This window comes from Thermothielavioides terrestris, chromosome 5 (assembly GCF_000226115.1).
Source record: "Thermothielavioides terrestris NRRL 8126 chromosome 5, complete sequence".
In the NCBI taxonomy this organism is placed as follows: Eukaryota; Fungi; Ascomycota; class Sordariomycetes; order Sordariales; family Chaetomiaceae; genus Thermothielavioides; species Thermothielavioides terrestris.
Window position 1 is genome coordinate 2,900,711 of NC_016461.1, and position 13,844 is coordinate 2,914,554.

Sequence of the window (13,844 nt, forward strand, 5' to 3'; positions counted from 1 at the left end):
GGTAAGCGTCCGGTGTTCGAGGCGAAGCTGAAGATGTTCGTAGGTCGTTAGTACGTCAAGCCGAACCACCGATGCTGGCGGGGATCGGCGGGAGTCTAGTCTTGCGACCGCGGATGAGGAAGCCGAACTTACCTCATAGTGGAAACTAGATGAGCCGACAGACTGGCTGTGGATGGGGCTTTGAAACACGGCGGTTGAAAGTGCATGGCAACTTTGGGCGAGTTCTGGAACCCAATCCCCTGAGCGGACCCTTTTAGAGCACTTTGGCTGGCTTTTGAGTCCGTGTACCTGCTTTGGCGCGACAAATCAAAGACAAATCAAACGCCACCCTCTTTTGGCTACCTGTTGTTGAAACAAAGGAGGTCGACCATGTCGACCACACACGAACATCTTTATATATGGGTTGCTCGCGCGACCCCAACCACTCCCGCTCTCTTTCCTCCCCGTCTTTCCAATTCTGCTATTTCAGTCGTTTGCAACCCGTATCATGGCGCTTCAAATATTCACGGCCCCGGATGGGTCATGGCGGTTTGAATTTGATATCGACGCGTGGAAACGGGCGCAGGACATCGGAGATGCGTCGGCCATCCATAAAATGTCCTGTAGGCACCTGAAGCTCTACTTCGAGCTCAAAGCAGAGGCCGAGTTGCAGCGGTAAGCCGGCCACCATCCTTCGCTCCGGTCTCCCACTCCTCCTTCCTTTCCTCCCCTCGTCATCCCCAAGGCTGCAATGCTTGACTGGCTAATGGGACGACACAATCGACTTCGCAGTGCGAGCGGGACAGCCCCAAGCATGGAGCTTGCGCCCCGCTCTCGCAATCCTAGATCGCGACGGGAGGTCAGCCCGGCGGGAGTCGCCCGGGGCGGTCTGAAGATGATCCACTGGGATCTTACGGAATATGTATTCTCGCTCGAGAATCTGAAGGCCGACCTCTTGCCCGCCTTCCACCGCTCCCGCAATTTCGCAGCGGTCTCGTAAGTCCTCCGACACCGTTCCCGATTCTTCTTCTCATGAACCACCCCCCCGCCCGGGGTTCCCGTGGCTTCGTTACTAACGCTTGCGTTTTGCACACGCCCCCCCCCCCCAAAAAATTGTAGTGTCTGTGCCAAGGCCCTTCAACTCGTCGGCACCGTGTGGTTCTCGGCCGAGCAGCCCGAGGCGTCGACATTGCTGACATTGCTGGCGGCCTACAACACCGGTTTCGCGTTGATCTACGCCGCATGCTTGTACATGGTCTCGCGCTGCCACCGCCAGGCTGAAGACCTCAAGATCAAGGTCAGGGAGCGGAATGTCACCGAGGAGGACATGCGGGCCTGGGGTGGGTTCACCCCCAGCGTTACCAACTGGATTGCGGGCGCGAGACATACTCGGAGATACTATTTTATGTTCGGTGGATGGCTTGGCTTTGTGGCTGACTGCTTCACAACGTGGTTTTGTCTTTGACATGGGACCTTCGTACCTCTGCGCGAGGGAAGGGCAGGCCGAGGAGGAGGGCAAGGTCGGGGGGATAGCTGCGTTATTGGGTTTGTTGCTTGTGTGTTAAACTCGTAGAACCTGGAAGTCAGCCATTTGTAGTGTCGTATTCCTGATTTCATTCATGTCACCGCCCCCTTGGCAAACCATGGTTCGTCGTTGTGTGGAAAGGAAGAACATAAACGTTACTGCATATGCGGACATGCGTCTGATATTGTGTGTGCATCGAAGACATTATGAGCCCGCTCCTCAACTTATACTACCCTTGAAGCTCAAATGGGGTTGCCGAGACCGCCTTCGGCCTGTTCTCGCCGATGTGGAATTGCGTGGACTATTTTCAGACACAATCCTTGTTGTGTCCAAACCCGCACGATTCCCGGAACGGTTCGTGGGGGTTGCAGAATTGCGACGCTGGGGTAGCGCTAACCCGTAAAGACCCTGAACTATTGAAGTGCAAAACCGGGATTTCCGGGTGCATTGACGGGGCCACGCGCATCGTAGCGTCCCGGCGCCGCCCGTTAAGGGCATGGAACCATGGATTGGGGTGCGCCCGCTGTGGTGGAAGGGAATCGTCGGCGCACACCAGAGCGAAGACAGAATAGGAAGGCCTCTTCTAATTGGTGTTTGGTCGGCAAACTTCCAATCGACTTCTCAAGGTTCTCAATCCTTCGCGCTCGCTGGCCCTCACGATCGTGGTTCCTTTTTCTTCCCGCGCATCGCCACCGGAAAGACCCTTCCCCGGATTTTGCAGCCTTCAATGACCGTGCAGTGCTGATCGCGCCCGGCAACTCCGCGACACCATGTGGTCCTCTGCGCGCTCAGTATTCCTCATGGCCCTGGTGGCAGCGACAGCCACGGCCGAACTGAGCTTCGTAGCAAGCCTGCAACAAAAAGGCCGGGAGGTGGACGCGTCGGTCCTCAGCTTCGTGCCGACGACGCCGCTGACGCACCGCAAGCACACGCCTCACGCCCAAGCGACCCCTTCCCGGCACGGGCGCGGCGCATCAGTGCGGGACACCATCAGCTACAGCTCGAACTGGTGCGGCGCGTCGCAGCATGTGTCGCAGGCCGACGGTATCGGCAGCGTCTTCGGGTACTTCACGGCTCCGGACGGGACGCTGCGGCCGGGCGTGCCGCCGCCGCAGTTCGTCAGCGCCTGGGTGGGCATCGACGGCGCCGAGTGCAACACGGCGCTGCTGCAGGCCGGCGTGACGACGATTGTAAGAAAACCGAGGGGAGCAGCAGCGGCGCAGGCGAGACTCGGATGCTAACTCCGTGCGATGCAGGTCAACTCGAACGGTGGCCAGAGCATTTCGGCGTGGTGGGAGTGGTACCCGGACAACTCCTATACTATCGACGGGCTCAAGGTCGAGCCTGGGGACTGGATGTGGATCAACATCACGACGACGAGCGAGTCGAGCGCCATCTTGTAAGTGAAGCGCCCGGGGCGGTAGCGGAGAGTGGCGGCGGGCCTGGGCTGATGCAGGGGCCAGAGAGGTCACCAACCCGCAACAGGAGTACACGATGACGCTGGACATCAGCAACGGGCCGAAGCTATGCCGCGTGGATGCCGAGTGGATCGTGGAGGACTTCTACGACGCAAACGGGCAGGTCGCGTTTGCCAACTTCTCCGACCTGTGGTTCGTCCAGTCCGGGGCCCAGTCGATCGGCGGCAGGAGCATCGGCCTGGACGGTGCCGCCATGGTGCATATCCAGGCGGACGACGGGACCATCCTCTGCTCGGCCGAGCCGTACGACAATGCCAGCTTTGTCATTTCATCTCACAGCTAGGGAGCCGTGGAGGATCAGGAGGGAAGCGGGAAACCTGCGGGGGTAGGCCGGGAGGGAGACGAGTCAGACGACGGCGGTGGAAGGAGTTTTGGGGGGGGGGGGGGGGGGGCGCCGTGCATGCGCAGGAACTTGGTGATCAGAACTGAGGATGCTTTTGAGGCCAGAGACACAGCGCCCTCGTTAAGGTTGTGATGTCTATGTAGTATAGTGTGGAAGCGGCAGTTCTGCGGAGTTTTGAGGTGCGGAGTTTCGAGGTGCGGCTCAAATTGATGGTTCTGCCGTTCACTTTTTTGCTTGCCCAGCCCGAGCATGGAACCCAAATTGGGCGGATGCTCCACAGAACAGATCTCCTGAGGAACGTGCCGCGGCCGTGCCAGGGACAAGCTTGGCAGTGGCGCACGCCGTCCCGCGATCTGGGAAAGCAGCCGCATCGCAGGGGAGAAAAAGCCGCAGTCGATCCTTATCGAATCATTGCGCGGCCATGTCCACGTGGACCTTTTCCTTCCAGAAGGCCATTTGGGCAGAAACCGGGTTCCAATGACTGCGCAGCTGGTATATTACCTGTGGAGGTTTCTGTGTGCGCCGCCAATTAAGTCATTCATTGATACTTGATGGAATGGGCGAATGCCTGTGCACTCTCTACTACATTGTATTTTCTACAATGCAATGCTCCCGGTGCACTGTTGTACCTCAGGTAACTGTTGTTGTTCAATTGACTCTGCTTGGCCTGTACGGAGTGAATTGGAGTGAATTGTAGATAGGTTGGATTGCAGTCCGGATTTCGTAACGGAAAACAGCCAAGCCACACGTGCCACCCGGCTCGGCTGCCGAAGGCCCGAAAGGACCCTGGACGCTCTGTTGTGCTTGGGTCGATGACGTCTTATCAGCTTTAACTGGTCCATTCACTCCACACCAAAAAAAAAGGTCGAAACCTGCGAAACTCGACGGCCCACCGAAGTGGCGGGACACAACCTATGCACCGCCAAGGATACGAATGCCTGTGCTGGGCTGGGAGAGAGTGGCCTGCGAGCGCCGAGCGAGCCGGCTTTGTCTCCAGCCATTGAATGAAGGCCTGGGCTTTTGGGGCTTTGGCGGGGAGCGCCAGCGGCCGATCCCCCCTCTTCCTACCTACACTACGCTGTACTGCGAAGGTAGCAGGCCGGAGATAGGTATCGAACGTCAACCTCGTCCCGCACCGCACGCCATGGGACACAATGCCAGGCCCAGGGCTCCACTCTCCCGCTTCTGGACCGGGCAGTTCTCCATCCAGCCCCTCTTCACGTAACAAATCCTGCCTTCCCTCTCCACGTCTCCCGACCGTCTTTGTCCCGTGTCCTTTTTGATGCTCCATCCTCATCGATCCTGTGCTCAAGGGCTTGAAGTTGAGCATCGCTCACGCCTTGCCGGCCGTCTGTTGATCTCGCTTCTTGCGCGCTGCCCCTGGCAATTGCTCTCATCAAGGAGGAGCTCTGCAACATCCCCACCCACGTCTCGCCCCGCCCAAGCGGCGAACGGCTGGCATTCCGATTCGAAGATTCGAACCCGGACAGCAGAACACGGATCGCTGGCTTCGATAAAGACGCTTCCGTTGGAGGACTTCGATCGGCGGACTGGCCCAGAGATTTTCAGTGATTATCGCCGCGATGGCGTCGCCGCGACCGCTTCGAGACCCGACTTCGCCAGGCGCTGCTCCCGCCGAGCAGCAGCAAGGGTCGGCCCAAGACACCACGGAGCCCCAGCGGCCATTGAAAGGCAAGGAGAAGAAGAGGGTAGGGTTTGCAAGCGACAAGGAGCCCCAGGAGAGCAATCTCGGCACGCCCATCCTCATCACACCGAACGAGCCGGAGACGGGCGACCAGCATGGCGATTACTTTAGCTACAGGCCCTCTCCGTCCAGCACCGGGTCCACCCCGCTGCATGCCGAAGACCCTGCGAGGCGAGATTCGTTCGATAAGGACGAACTGTACGCCTCCGTTTCCCAGATGTTGAGCTCGCCCAGCCGGCCGCGCCCGGTGCTCCGCAAGTCAACCGGCCTGCCGGCTTCGGCCGACCTGCCCACAGCACCTCACAGATCCGAGGTGGAGGCCAAGAACCGGGCTGATCGGCTGGCTTACTCTGTCGGCACTTCCTCAGTCCCCGTATCGCGGAGGGGCTCCGTGGACTCCGCGGTTGGCGACGCCTTTGACGAGGACTCCCCTCTCGACGGCTCGCCAGCCACCGCGATCCACGACTTTGCGCCTTCCGGAGACCCGGAGGCACTGGAACCGCGCAGGGAGGCCCAGCTCGAGGCCGACCACCTCGTGAGGAGACACACGCGCCACAGAAGCCCTCTGATGCAGTCCTTCGTTCCACCCCAGTCCGGATCGGCTACTCCTGTCGAGCACGATGTCGAATACGTTCCGCAGCCGGAAAAGTACAAGGCCGGTATCCTCACAAACCTGCTCAAACTGCGCTTGGGCGACGAGAAGTACGGCTCGCCGTTTCCTAGCGCTCCAAGCACGCCCTCCAGCTCTCCCCCGACGTCGAGGTCGAGTACGCCACGGCCTCACGGTCGCCGCCGGCCCTGGCGGGCGCAATCATCGAGCACGCTGGCTGGCCTCATGGAGTCCTCTTTTATGTTTGCCGCTCCGGGATCCGGCAAGGACATCTCCGACGCGGTCGAGAAGGTGAAGCACGAGGTGGAGAAGTCCAAGAAGCCGCACAAATCCAAGAGGAAAGTCGACGACGAGTACCGCATCAAGATCCACATCGCCGAGGTACTAAGCCGGCAGACCTACCTGCTCAAGCTGTGCAAGGCCCTGATGACCTACGGCGCGCCAACGCATCGGCTGGAGGCCTACATGAGGATGTCGGCCCGTGTGCTGGCCATCGAAGGCCAGTTTCTGTACCTGCCCGACACCATGATCATCTCGTTTGACGACAGCAACATCCACACGACCGAGGTCAAGATCGTCCGCGCCTCCCAGGGACTCGACTTTGGCCGTTTGCGCGACGTCCACGAGATCTACAAGGAAGTAGTGCACGATCGAATCGGCGTCGATGAGGCGACGGCGCGCTTGAACGAGATCACACGACGCAAGCCCAAGTTCCCCATTTGGCTACGCATCCTTCTGTACGGAGTGGCGTCGGCCACGGTTGCGCCCTTCGGTTTCGAAGGCCGCTACATCGACATGCCCATCTGCTTCCTCCTCGGCTGCCTGGTGGGATTCCTGCAGCTCTTTCTCTCGCCCTCCAACGAGCTCTACGCCAACGTCTTCGAGATCACCGCGGCCGTGGCGACTTCGTTCCTGGCCCGGGCGTTTGGGTCCATACGGGGCGGAAAGCTGTTTTGCTTCTCGGCGCTCGCACAAGCCTCCATCGCCTTGATTTTGCCTGGCTACATGGTTCTGTGCGCCAGCCTGGAGCTGCAGAGCCACCAGATGATCTCCGGCTCGGTCCGCATGGTTTACGCGCTCATCTACACCCTCTTCCTCGGCTACGGCTTCACCATCGGCTCGGTGATCTACGGGTACATGGACAAGAACGCGGTGAGCGCCGTGCACTGCTCAGTCGGCGACAGCTGGTACACTCAGCGGCCGCCCCAGAATTATTACATCCTCTTCGTCTTGCCCTTCACCCTGTGTCTTTGTGCCATCAACCAGGCAAAGTGGAAACAAACGCCAGGTAGGTACCCGTCCGTGTACGTGCCCCTTTAGGACTTCCGACGCTGACATTGGCCATCGTCTAGTGCAAGTAGCCATCTCGCTCGCCGGCTTCTGCGTCAACAACTTCTCCGCCCGCTTCTTCCAGGGCAACGGCATCGTCCCGAGCTCCCTCGGCGCTCTGACCATCGGCGTCCTCGCCAACCTCTACTCCCGCCTCGGCCGCTACTGCCAAAACTACCTCCTCGACATCTGGGAGTACACCATCGAGCCCCGCCTCCATCGCGTCCGCGGTAAACTCCGCCAGCCTCGCCATTCTCCGTACCACAACTGCCCCCCGGCCGGCGACTCCGACGAGACGCTCCCGCACCCCGCCAACAGCAAAGAGGACGAAGACATCGAACTGGGCCGCCGGCCCTCCGCCGGGGCGCGCGCCCGCCAGATCGGCTACGGCCTCGCCGCCGCCGCCATGCTGCCCGCCATCTTCGTGCAGGTGCCCTCGGGCCTGGCCGCCAGCGGCTCGCTGCTGAGCGGCATCACCAGCGCCGACCAGATCGTGCGCAACGAGACGATCCTCGCCAACGGCACCATCGTCAACGGCAGCACGGCCGCCGCCGCCGCGCTGCCGCTGTCCTCCTCCTCGTCCTCGTCGTCGCCGTCAGTGCTGACGACCACCACCACCAACGCCTCGACGTCCGGCGCCGACCTGAGTAACTCGGCGTTTAGCGTGTTGTTCAGTGTCGTCCAGGTCGCCATCAACATCTCGGTCGGGCTGTCGCTCAGCGCGCTGCTGGTGTATCCGTTTGGGAAGAGGAGGAGTGGGTTGTTTAGTTTTTAGGTTGGAGAACCAAGGAAAGAGGGGGTGAAGGGGGTTGTTGCCACTTCGATCGGGGAGGGGGTAAGGCGGTTGGGTGGTAATATGGATTTGATATTCGCGGTTGCATGGCGCACAGGATCATGCAAGGTTGGAGGGCATGCCGGCTCGATGCTGGGCCAGCCAATTGTCCTTTTGTTTGGCGTTAATGTCGGGGTTTGGAGTTGGTTCAGCGGATCATGGGACAAGGTCGGCATTTGGTTTGTTGGGAACAAGGTCTGTCAGCGGGAAGCTGTGAACGAATACCATTGATAGACTCGGGCATCCCTGGATTTGGCAGGGTTTGACATGAAAGACAACGAACACATAATAGTAATAGACACGAACTTGCGGAGAGTCGCTGGGTGCGATCATACGACAGTGATCGGAGTCCTACGTGTGTTGGGTTGGTGAAGCTGCGTGCAGCCCAGTTGACTGTTCAGATGAAGCCGAGACACTAGAACTTGGAGAGTTCCAAAGCATACCAGTCCTCGTGCTTTTCCCACAGTTCTCGTCTCTTATTTACCTACCTCTGCTTCAGAACTACTTCACGCTGATCGCTGATCGGATGCGCTAAGGAGGGACTTTGCACATGTGTAAAAAGGTCGCCTCTATTGACACGACTGCCATTCGCAGAGGCAGTGGGCCCGGGAATAGTCTGCTCTTGGGCAAAACCCCTACATTGACGACTTTGACCCAGCCGACCGTGTTCTCATATCACGCCAGTTGCGTACCCGGGTGGAGTAGCGTAAGACTCAAGCCCGGCTTCGGCAGGTAGATTGCCACAGCGGGTCACCGACGCGTGTCAGATCTGGGTCAGACTCTGCGTTCATGGCGGGCATGACGGCACTCAAAATCGGAAGAGCATGGGCACGTTGGTCAAGATCACAGGGCAAGAATTACCATGAAAAAAGCCCATTTCCCATTGTAGTGGTATAATGCGACCTTGCTGTATCGAGGATGAAAAAAAACCTCGCAGGCGCAATCCTCGGAACCCGTGAGCCATAAAAAAATTGCCCAACCCTCTGCGGCAAGCAAAAGCACGCAGCGAAATGGCGGGCGCATAAACTAAGGCAGCCGGCCGAATCCATAAACTCCAATCCGCAAGCCCGCCCAAGCCGCCATTCCCGTCCGGGCCCGTGCTCTCCTGAACGCCGTCGCAAAAACCACTTTACATAACGCTGTTTTTTACACACCGGTCGCAAGCCGCGCACCGGGGCTGGTCATCAAGCCACAGGCTTGATGAAACAAGGCCAACTTAGGCCTTGGCCTGTTCGTCGCCGGCCCGAGGGCTGGCGGCGTCGGGCGCCTTCTCCGCCGGCTCGGCGGAAGCAACCGCCTCGGCCGGCTTGGCATCAGCGCCGCCGGCGACAGGGGAAGGAGAAGCCCGCTGCTTCGCAGCAGCGGCCTTGGCGTCGCCGCCCGCAGTCGCGTCGGCCTCGTCGGCCGGCGGGGTCTTGGTGGGCGCCGCCGCGGCAGCCGAGATGCCCTCGACTTCTTCCTTCTTAATGGTCGCGTCGGTGGGCTTCTCGTCGGCGGCGGAGGGCTCGGCCATATCAACGTCCCCGTCGCCGTCGACCTTGGCATTCTCGCCGTCGGGGGCCTGCTCCTTCGCGGCAGGCTTCTCGGCGTCAGCCTTCTCGGTCTCGGCGAGAACTTCGGCCAAGGCCTCGTCGATCATGGTGTCGTCGTTATTGGCAGCCGCCTCGGTGGCAGGCTCGCCGTGGGAAGCAACGCCGGTGTCGATGTCCATTGCATCATCGTCCTTCTTGGCGTTGCGGAAGTTGGTCTCCTGACGGGAACGGCCGATGGCCTTGTAGGAGCCATTGACGCGGGCGAGATTCTCATCGTCAGAGTCCTCGAATTCGTCTTCGCGCTCAACGCGCTTCTCCCACTGACGCTGCGTCACGCGGACGTCCTTGTTCTCGTCCTCATCGCGGTCATCCATCTCGGCATCCTGTTCGTCAGAGGTGCCCAGACCCTGGCGAGGAACGTCTTGCATCTGCACGGAGGGGGCGTGAGCGGTCCGCTTCAGGTTCTCGATGACTGCGGCCTTGATCTTCTCGAGGTACTCGTAGCTGTTCGCGTTCTCCATGTTGGAGGCGCGCACATCAAGCTCGTAGTCGGGACCATAATACTGCAACCGGTTAGCTGGCTGCACATGGCGCGATTGTCAGTGGAAGTAAAAGGAAAAAGAGAAACTCACTTCGTAGTACTCATTGTACGGCAGGACTGAGTCCATCTCGACGCCGATGAGGCGGCCGGTTTCGTAGGCCCACGTGCGGGCAACGTTGCGCATCGTGTAGCCACCGCCGCCAAGCACAAGAGTGGGCAGACCGAAAGAGCGCACGTAATTGACGCAGTTTGCGTGACCGCGCATGCTGAGGTTGAAGCAACCCAAGCGGTCGCCGGAGAGGCTATCGCCACCGCACTGGAGAACAACGGCCTCCGGCTGATAGTACTTCATGACGGCCTCGATGACGGGCTCAAAAATGGTCTCGTACGAGACATCGTCGATGCCGTCGCGGAGCGGGAAGTTCACGGCATAGTACTTGCCGTTGCCGATGCCGATGTCGCGAAGCTCGCCGGTGCCGGGGAAGTACTCTCCGTACTTGTGGAACGAAACGGTCATGACGCGATCGGTGGTGTAGAAGGCCTCCTCGACGCCATCGCCGTGGTGGACGTCAATGTCGACGTAGAGAACGCGCTTCTTGAATCGGAGCAACTCGAGAATGGCAAGAACGATGTCTGCAAAGAGAAAAAGAGTCAGGACAAACCATTGCCACGCGTCCGAGCGAACATAAATAGCCACAAAAAAAACTCGGAAAGCTCATACCATTGACGTAGCAAAAACCGCTAGCCTCGCTCTTCTTCGCGTGGTGAAGACCACCCGCCCAATTGATCGCAATGTCGCACTTCTCGCGGTTGAGGCGGGCCGCACCCTCCATGCTGCCGCCTGCGCTGATGCCGCAGAACTCGAAGAGGCCGTCAAAGACTGGGCAGTCATCGCCGACATTGTACTTGGTCTGCTCTCTCATAAAGGAGTCCATGTTGTCAGGCGTGACCTTCTGGAGGAACTCGATGTACTCGTCGGTGTGAAACTGCGTCATCTCGGACGTCACAGCCGGCTTCGCGCGCTATCGGGAGAGCGGGGAGGGGAAACCGGTCAGCAATTGCGATGGCAAAACATTCTGCGTCGACGCAATCGCGCGAGGACCGACTTACGTAGATCTCCATAAACCGGTAGATGTCGTAGTTCATCACCAGGCTGTGGGCCAGGCGAATACGGTGCGGCTTCATCGGGTGGCCGGTCACGTAGGCATAGTTGCCAATGTCGGAGTCGTAGAAATAAGCGACCCTCTTCTTCGGGGTGTTGAGGCGGTAGTACAGCGGGCGGGAGCGCTCGACACCCGCCGGGTCGGTTGTCTTGGTCATGGTGACCGTGACCGTCTCGTCACCGCCGCGGGCGATTGCGGCCAGTTTGTCGTCGTCCCAAGGAACAGGGTATGCGGGGTGGCCTGCGTCGGGAAGCTCGCTGCCACTTCCGCCGTCGATGTTTTCGTCGTCGCTATCACGGTCGCTGTCGCACACGAACGATGGCTCTTCGTCGCTGGATTCGCTGCTCGACTCCTCGCTGTCCGCGTCGTTGCTGCTTACTTCGTAGTGGTGGTGCGGAGGGACGAAGTCGATTTCGCGGCCGTAGGAAGGACTCGGCTCGAAAATGCGAATGCGCCTGGAGTTCGAGTTGGCTGCAACTGAGCGAGAGGAAGAGGCCGAGATTCCGCTAGCCAGCTCAGGCTTAGCGCCTCTGCCTGTGCTCATCTTGACGCGCATTGGTCAGCTCAGCTCTGGTGGCACGTGCGTTGAGCAATCTGGTGATCGGTGATTGGGTCGGTTAAAAATCGGAAAATCTTCTGCAAGGCTGTGAATTTTATGGGTTTGCCGTTTGGTGGGGCGAGTAATGTGGGGCAACCCCAGCGGGGCTGGAGCCACAAGAACAGCGCACGCACTGGGCCTTAGGTAATCACGCCGCAGGCTGCCCAGGCTTTCGTCAACAACCAGCTGGTGACGGGTCCATCCAGCAACTAACAACGGCAATCAGCACCAAGCTCCAAGGTCCCAGCGACCAGCTCCTCCCTAAATCTCGCCCTTCCGCCTCCGAGTTTGCGCAACAAAAGGCTCGTTCCTTTATCGCAAGCGACCAACCATTGCGCGCCGTCTACTCAGTAGCAGAATTCTTGTCCAGCACTTATCCGCTCCAATGGATCGATTTAGAAGCCTGCTCAGCAGCGGCATGGGCTTCGGCAATGCTGCCCCGGGCACGGTAGGCGCTTCTCCGCGCGGCAACTTGCCAGCCTTTGGCCATTGCTAACGTGGCGCCTGTCCTCAGGATAACACAAACCTGATCGACAACTCCGAGACCGTGCACATCTCGTCCCTGGCCCTGCTCAAGATGCTCCGACACGGCCGCGCCGGCGTGCCGATGGAAGTCATGGGTCTCATGCTGGGCGAGTTTGTCGACGATTTCACTGTCCGCGTGGTGGATGTGTTTGCCATGCCCCAGAGCGGCACCGGCGTCAGCGTAGAGGCCGTCGACCCGGTCTTCCAGATGAAGATGATGGACATGCTCCGGCAAACAGGCAGGTATGTGATACAACACTTGCGCTCGCGGCTCCATCCCGCACCCGGCCGCTGACGAGTGCTCTGCAAGACCCGAGTCGGTCGTCGGCTGGTACCATTCCCATCCCGGGTTCGGCTGCTGGCTGTCCTCGGTCGACATCAACACGCAGCAGAGCTTCGAACAGCTCACCCCCCGCGCCGTCGCCGTCGTCGTCGATCCCATCCAGTCCGTCAAGGGGAAGGTCGTCATCGATGCCTTCCGCCTCATCAACCCCCAGTCCTTGATGATGGGCCAGGAGCCGCGTCAGACGACGTCGAACTTGGGCCACTTGAACAAGCCGTCCATCCAGGCGCTCATCCACGGGCTCAACCGGCACTACTACTCGATCGGCATTAACTACCGCAAAACGGCGCTCGAGGAGAACATGCTGATGAACTTGCACAAGCACCCCTGGACGGACGCGCTGCAGATGGAAGACTTCCGGACCGAGGGCCAGCGGACCAAGGAGCGGCTGCAGCGGCTGGTCAGCTTGGCCGAGGGCTACGAGAAGCGGGTCAAAGAGGAAACCGAGTTGACTAAGGATCAACTGAAGACGCGCTACGTCGGCAAACTTGATCCAAAGAAGCATCTCGAGGACGTCGGACAGCAGCTGATCGAGGACAACATCGTCGCCGTGTCGAGGCAGATGATCGACAAGGAGGCGACTATGGCGAAAAAGGACGCACCTGCCTGGGTAAACGGGCAGCCGAACGGCGACCAAATGGAGGTAGAAGAAGAGGAGCTCTGAATCACGGACTAATCCAGCATACTCACGGGCGTACGGCCATCCGGTTAAGGCGTTGTATGACTAGGCGTTTTGGCTGATGGAGGGGCTAGGGCGCTAGACTGGTAGCCATGTATCCGATGGAATATCGGTGCCTCGTTTTTGGCAAGTCTCCAGTGCCATCGTGGATTTGAGAAATGCGAGCGCGCTGGCCGGGGTTACAGCTGTGAACGCTGTCAGCGAATCCTTTGTGCCCTGATCGTCTCCCACCCCTTTGTTAACAAAGTTTGGACCGGGGCGGGTGAGCTGAGCTCGGCGTGTGTACAAAGGACTTGTTCTCCTTCGACCTTGCAACCCGACGGCGCACAGGGAAGGCTCAGCCTGAATATAACCCAGGCCCACCCTTGGACACTATGTCGCGTGTGTGTGGACAAGAGATGCTCGCACCATGTTGCAACACCTCCGCTGGAAGGCCATCTCCGTACTGAACTGGCTAACCTGCCGTCGACCAAGAAAGGCAAAACGTCGCAAGCCTTTGGATGATCTCTCGCCTTACTTTTATCCTCCAACGAGTGACGAGAAAGAGCAACTAACCGAGCTTCTGACGTCGTTGAACAACAAGGCCGACTGCAGCGGAGCGCAGACCCAGGCCCCTGACTGGCGTATCGTCGGCTGGCGAGACGGCAGTCTTCATTTGCGGA

The 13,844-nt window shown here is 59.5% G+C and overlaps 5 protein-coding genes across 5 annotated transcripts; 4 read left to right on the forward strand and 1 right to left on the reverse strand.

The window, feature by feature from the left end:
* Positions 1 to 793: 793 nt before the first annotated feature.
* Positions 794 to 1,444, forward strand: THITE_44673 (uncharacterized protein; the record flags this gene model as incomplete). Its single annotated transcript, XM_003656900.1, has 2 exons — positions 794 to 975; positions 1,099 to 1,444. 2 exons carry the CDS (start codon positions 794 to 796, stop codon positions 1,442 to 1,444), a joined length of 528 nt encoding a protein of 175 aa, XP_003656948.1.
* A 416-nt stretch (positions 1,445 to 1,860) lies between these two features.
* Positions 1,861 to 3,358, forward strand: THITE_2122241 (uncharacterized protein). The gene is made up of 3 exons (XM_003656901.1): positions 1,861 to 2,694; positions 2,761 to 2,903; positions 2,968 to 3,358. The coding sequence occupies exons 1-3, from the start codon at positions 2,275 to 2,277 to the stop codon at positions 3,263 to 3,265; spliced, it is 861 nt and encodes a 286-aa protein (XP_003656949.1). The 5' UTR covers positions 1,861 to 2,274; the 3' UTR covers positions 3,266 to 3,358.
* Positions 3,359 to 4,782: 1,424 nt separating this feature from the next.
* Positions 4,783 to 8,349, forward strand: THITE_2122245 (uncharacterized protein). The gene is made up of 2 exons (XM_003656902.1): positions 4,783 to 6,928; positions 6,993 to 8,349. Exons 1-2 carry the CDS (start codon positions 4,909 to 4,911, stop codon positions 7,742 to 7,744), a joined length of 2,772 nt encoding a protein of 923 aa, XP_003656950.1. The 5' UTR covers positions 4,783 to 4,908; the 3' UTR covers positions 7,745 to 8,349.
* Positions 8,350 to 8,660: 311 nt separating this feature from the next.
* On the reverse strand, positions 8,661 to 11,452 carry THITE_134990 (histone deacetylase-like protein). Its single transcript, XM_003656903.1, has 4 exons — positions 10,985 to 11,452; positions 10,596 to 10,896; positions 9,966 to 10,507; positions 8,661 to 9,896 (listed from the first exon to the last, which is right to left on the reverse strand). Exons 1-4 carry the CDS (start codon positions 11,192 to 11,194, stop codon positions 9,018 to 9,020), a joined length of 1,932 nt encoding a protein of 643 aa, XP_003656951.1. The 5' UTR covers positions 11,195 to 11,452; the 3' UTR covers positions 8,661 to 9,017.
* A 348-nt stretch (positions 11,453 to 11,800) lies between these two features.
* On the forward strand, positions 11,801 to 13,434 carry THITE_2122249 (uncharacterized protein). The gene is made up of 4 exons (XM_003656904.1): positions 11,801 to 12,083; positions 12,150 to 12,403; positions 12,471 to 13,197; positions 13,265 to 13,434. The coding sequence occupies exons 1-3, from the start codon at positions 12,021 to 12,023 to the stop codon at positions 13,165 to 13,167; spliced, it is 1,014 nt and encodes a 337-aa protein (XP_003656952.1). The 5' UTR covers positions 11,801 to 12,020; the 3' UTR covers positions 13,168 to 13,197; positions 13,265 to 13,434.
* Positions 13,435 to 13,844: the final 410 nt, after the last annotated feature.

Excerpts from the sequence above, each read along its gene's own strand:
- THITE_134990 (XM_003656903.1), bottom strand. The coding sequence starts at position 11,194 with ATGACCAAGACAACCGACCCGGCGGGTGTCGAGCGCTCCCGCCCGCTG. Across the intron at positions 10,897-10,984 it reads ACCGGTTTATGGAGATCTAC|CGCGCGAAGCCGGCTGTGAC; the intron begins GTAAGTCGGTCC and ends CTCTCCCGATAG. Across the intron at positions 10,508-10,595 it reads CGGTTTTTGCTACGTCAATG|ACATCGTTCTTGCCATTCTC; the intron begins GTATGAGCTTTC and ends TTCTCTTTGCAG.
- THITE_2122249 (XM_003656904.1), top strand. The coding sequence starts at position 12,021 with ATGGATCGATTTAGAAGCCTGCTCAGCAGCGGCATGGGCTTCGGCAAT. Across the intron at positions 12,084-12,149 it reads GCAATGCTGCCCCGGGCACG|GATAACACAAACCTGATCGA; the intron begins GTAGGCGCTTCT and ends GCCTGTCCTCAG. Across the intron at positions 12,404-12,470 it reads ATGCTCCGGCAAACAGGCAG|ACCCGAGTCGGTCGTCGGCT; the intron begins GTATGTGATACA and ends GTGCTCTGCAAG.
- THITE_2122241 (XM_003656901.1), top strand. The coding sequence starts at position 2,275 with ATGTGGTCCTCTGCGCGCTCAGTATTCCTCATGGCCCTGGTGGCAGCG. Across the intron at positions 2,695-2,760 it reads AGGCCGGCGTGACGACGATT|GTCAACTCGAACGGTGGCCA; the intron begins GTAAGAAAACCG and ends CGTGCGATGCAG. Across the intron at positions 2,904-2,967 it reads AGCGAGTCGAGCGCCATCTT|AGAGGTCACCAACCCGCAAC; the intron begins GTAAGTGAAGCG and ends TGCAGGGGCCAG.
- THITE_2122245 (XM_003656902.1), top strand. The coding sequence starts at position 4,909 with ATGGCGTCGCCGCGACCGCTTCGAGACCCGACTTCGCCAGGCGCTGCT. Across the intron at positions 6,929-6,992 it reads AAAGTGGAAACAAACGCCAG|TGCAAGTAGCCATCTCGCTC; the intron begins GTAGGTACCCGT and ends GCCATCGTCTAG.